At 41.4% G+C, this 360-nt stretch overlaps 2 protein-coding genes across 2 annotated transcripts in view; both read left to right on the top strand.

Annotated features, from left to right (window-relative positions):
• LOC119582093 (rhodopsin-like) overlaps positions 1 to 360 on the top strand; it is a 3305-nt gene that overhangs the window by 1506 nt on the left and 1439 nt on the right. Inside the window, exon 3 of the mRNA XM_037930340.1 lies at positions 123 to 236. Within this exon, the coding sequence (XP_037786268.1) occupies positions 123 to 236 (114 nt within the window). The remainder of the gene's footprint in view (positions 1 to 122; positions 237 to 360) is intronic.
• Positions 106 to 360, top strand: part of LOC119581671 (rhodopsin-like) — a gene marked incomplete in the record, with an annotated part of 13440 nt that continues 13185 nt past the window's right edge. The window contains 1 exon segment of the mRNA XM_037929796.1: positions 106 to 236.

The raw sequence follows: 360 nt of genomic DNA, 5'->3' as shown, positions 1-360 counted from the left end.
GCGGTTGCGCGCTACAGAAGGACACACAAAGAAAAAAATAAAAGTTTAAAAATAGCCTTATAGTCAGAAAGGCAAGGGAGAGGGCGTTAATAAGATTAACATCGGATATTTAAACCTGTCAGTGTCCCTCAGAACTCAGTTACTTGTCAGGTACTCGCTAAGGCAGCCAGCTGTGGGCAAAGTAGTTCTGAAAGGAAATTTCTTTGCCACACTCGCATCAGCAACCTACCTTAAAGGTAAGTTATCAGCCGAGATGTAAATCATGAGTGACTTCATATTTTGTGGCTTATACTGTTCGATCAAGGAATATGTCATCAATTTAACAAGGATGGGCCTCTGGATTCCTTATCTGAGACTCTG

Source organism: Penaeus monodon, chromosome 15 (assembly GCF_015228065.2).
Source record: "Penaeus monodon isolate SGIC_2016 chromosome 15, NSTDA_Pmon_1, whole genome shotgun sequence".
NCBI lineage: Eukaryota > Metazoa > Arthropoda > Malacostraca > Decapoda > Penaeidae > Penaeus > Penaeus monodon.
The sequence above is the reverse complement of the archived record's forward strand: the minus strand, read 5'-3'. Positions and strand labels throughout refer to the sequence as shown.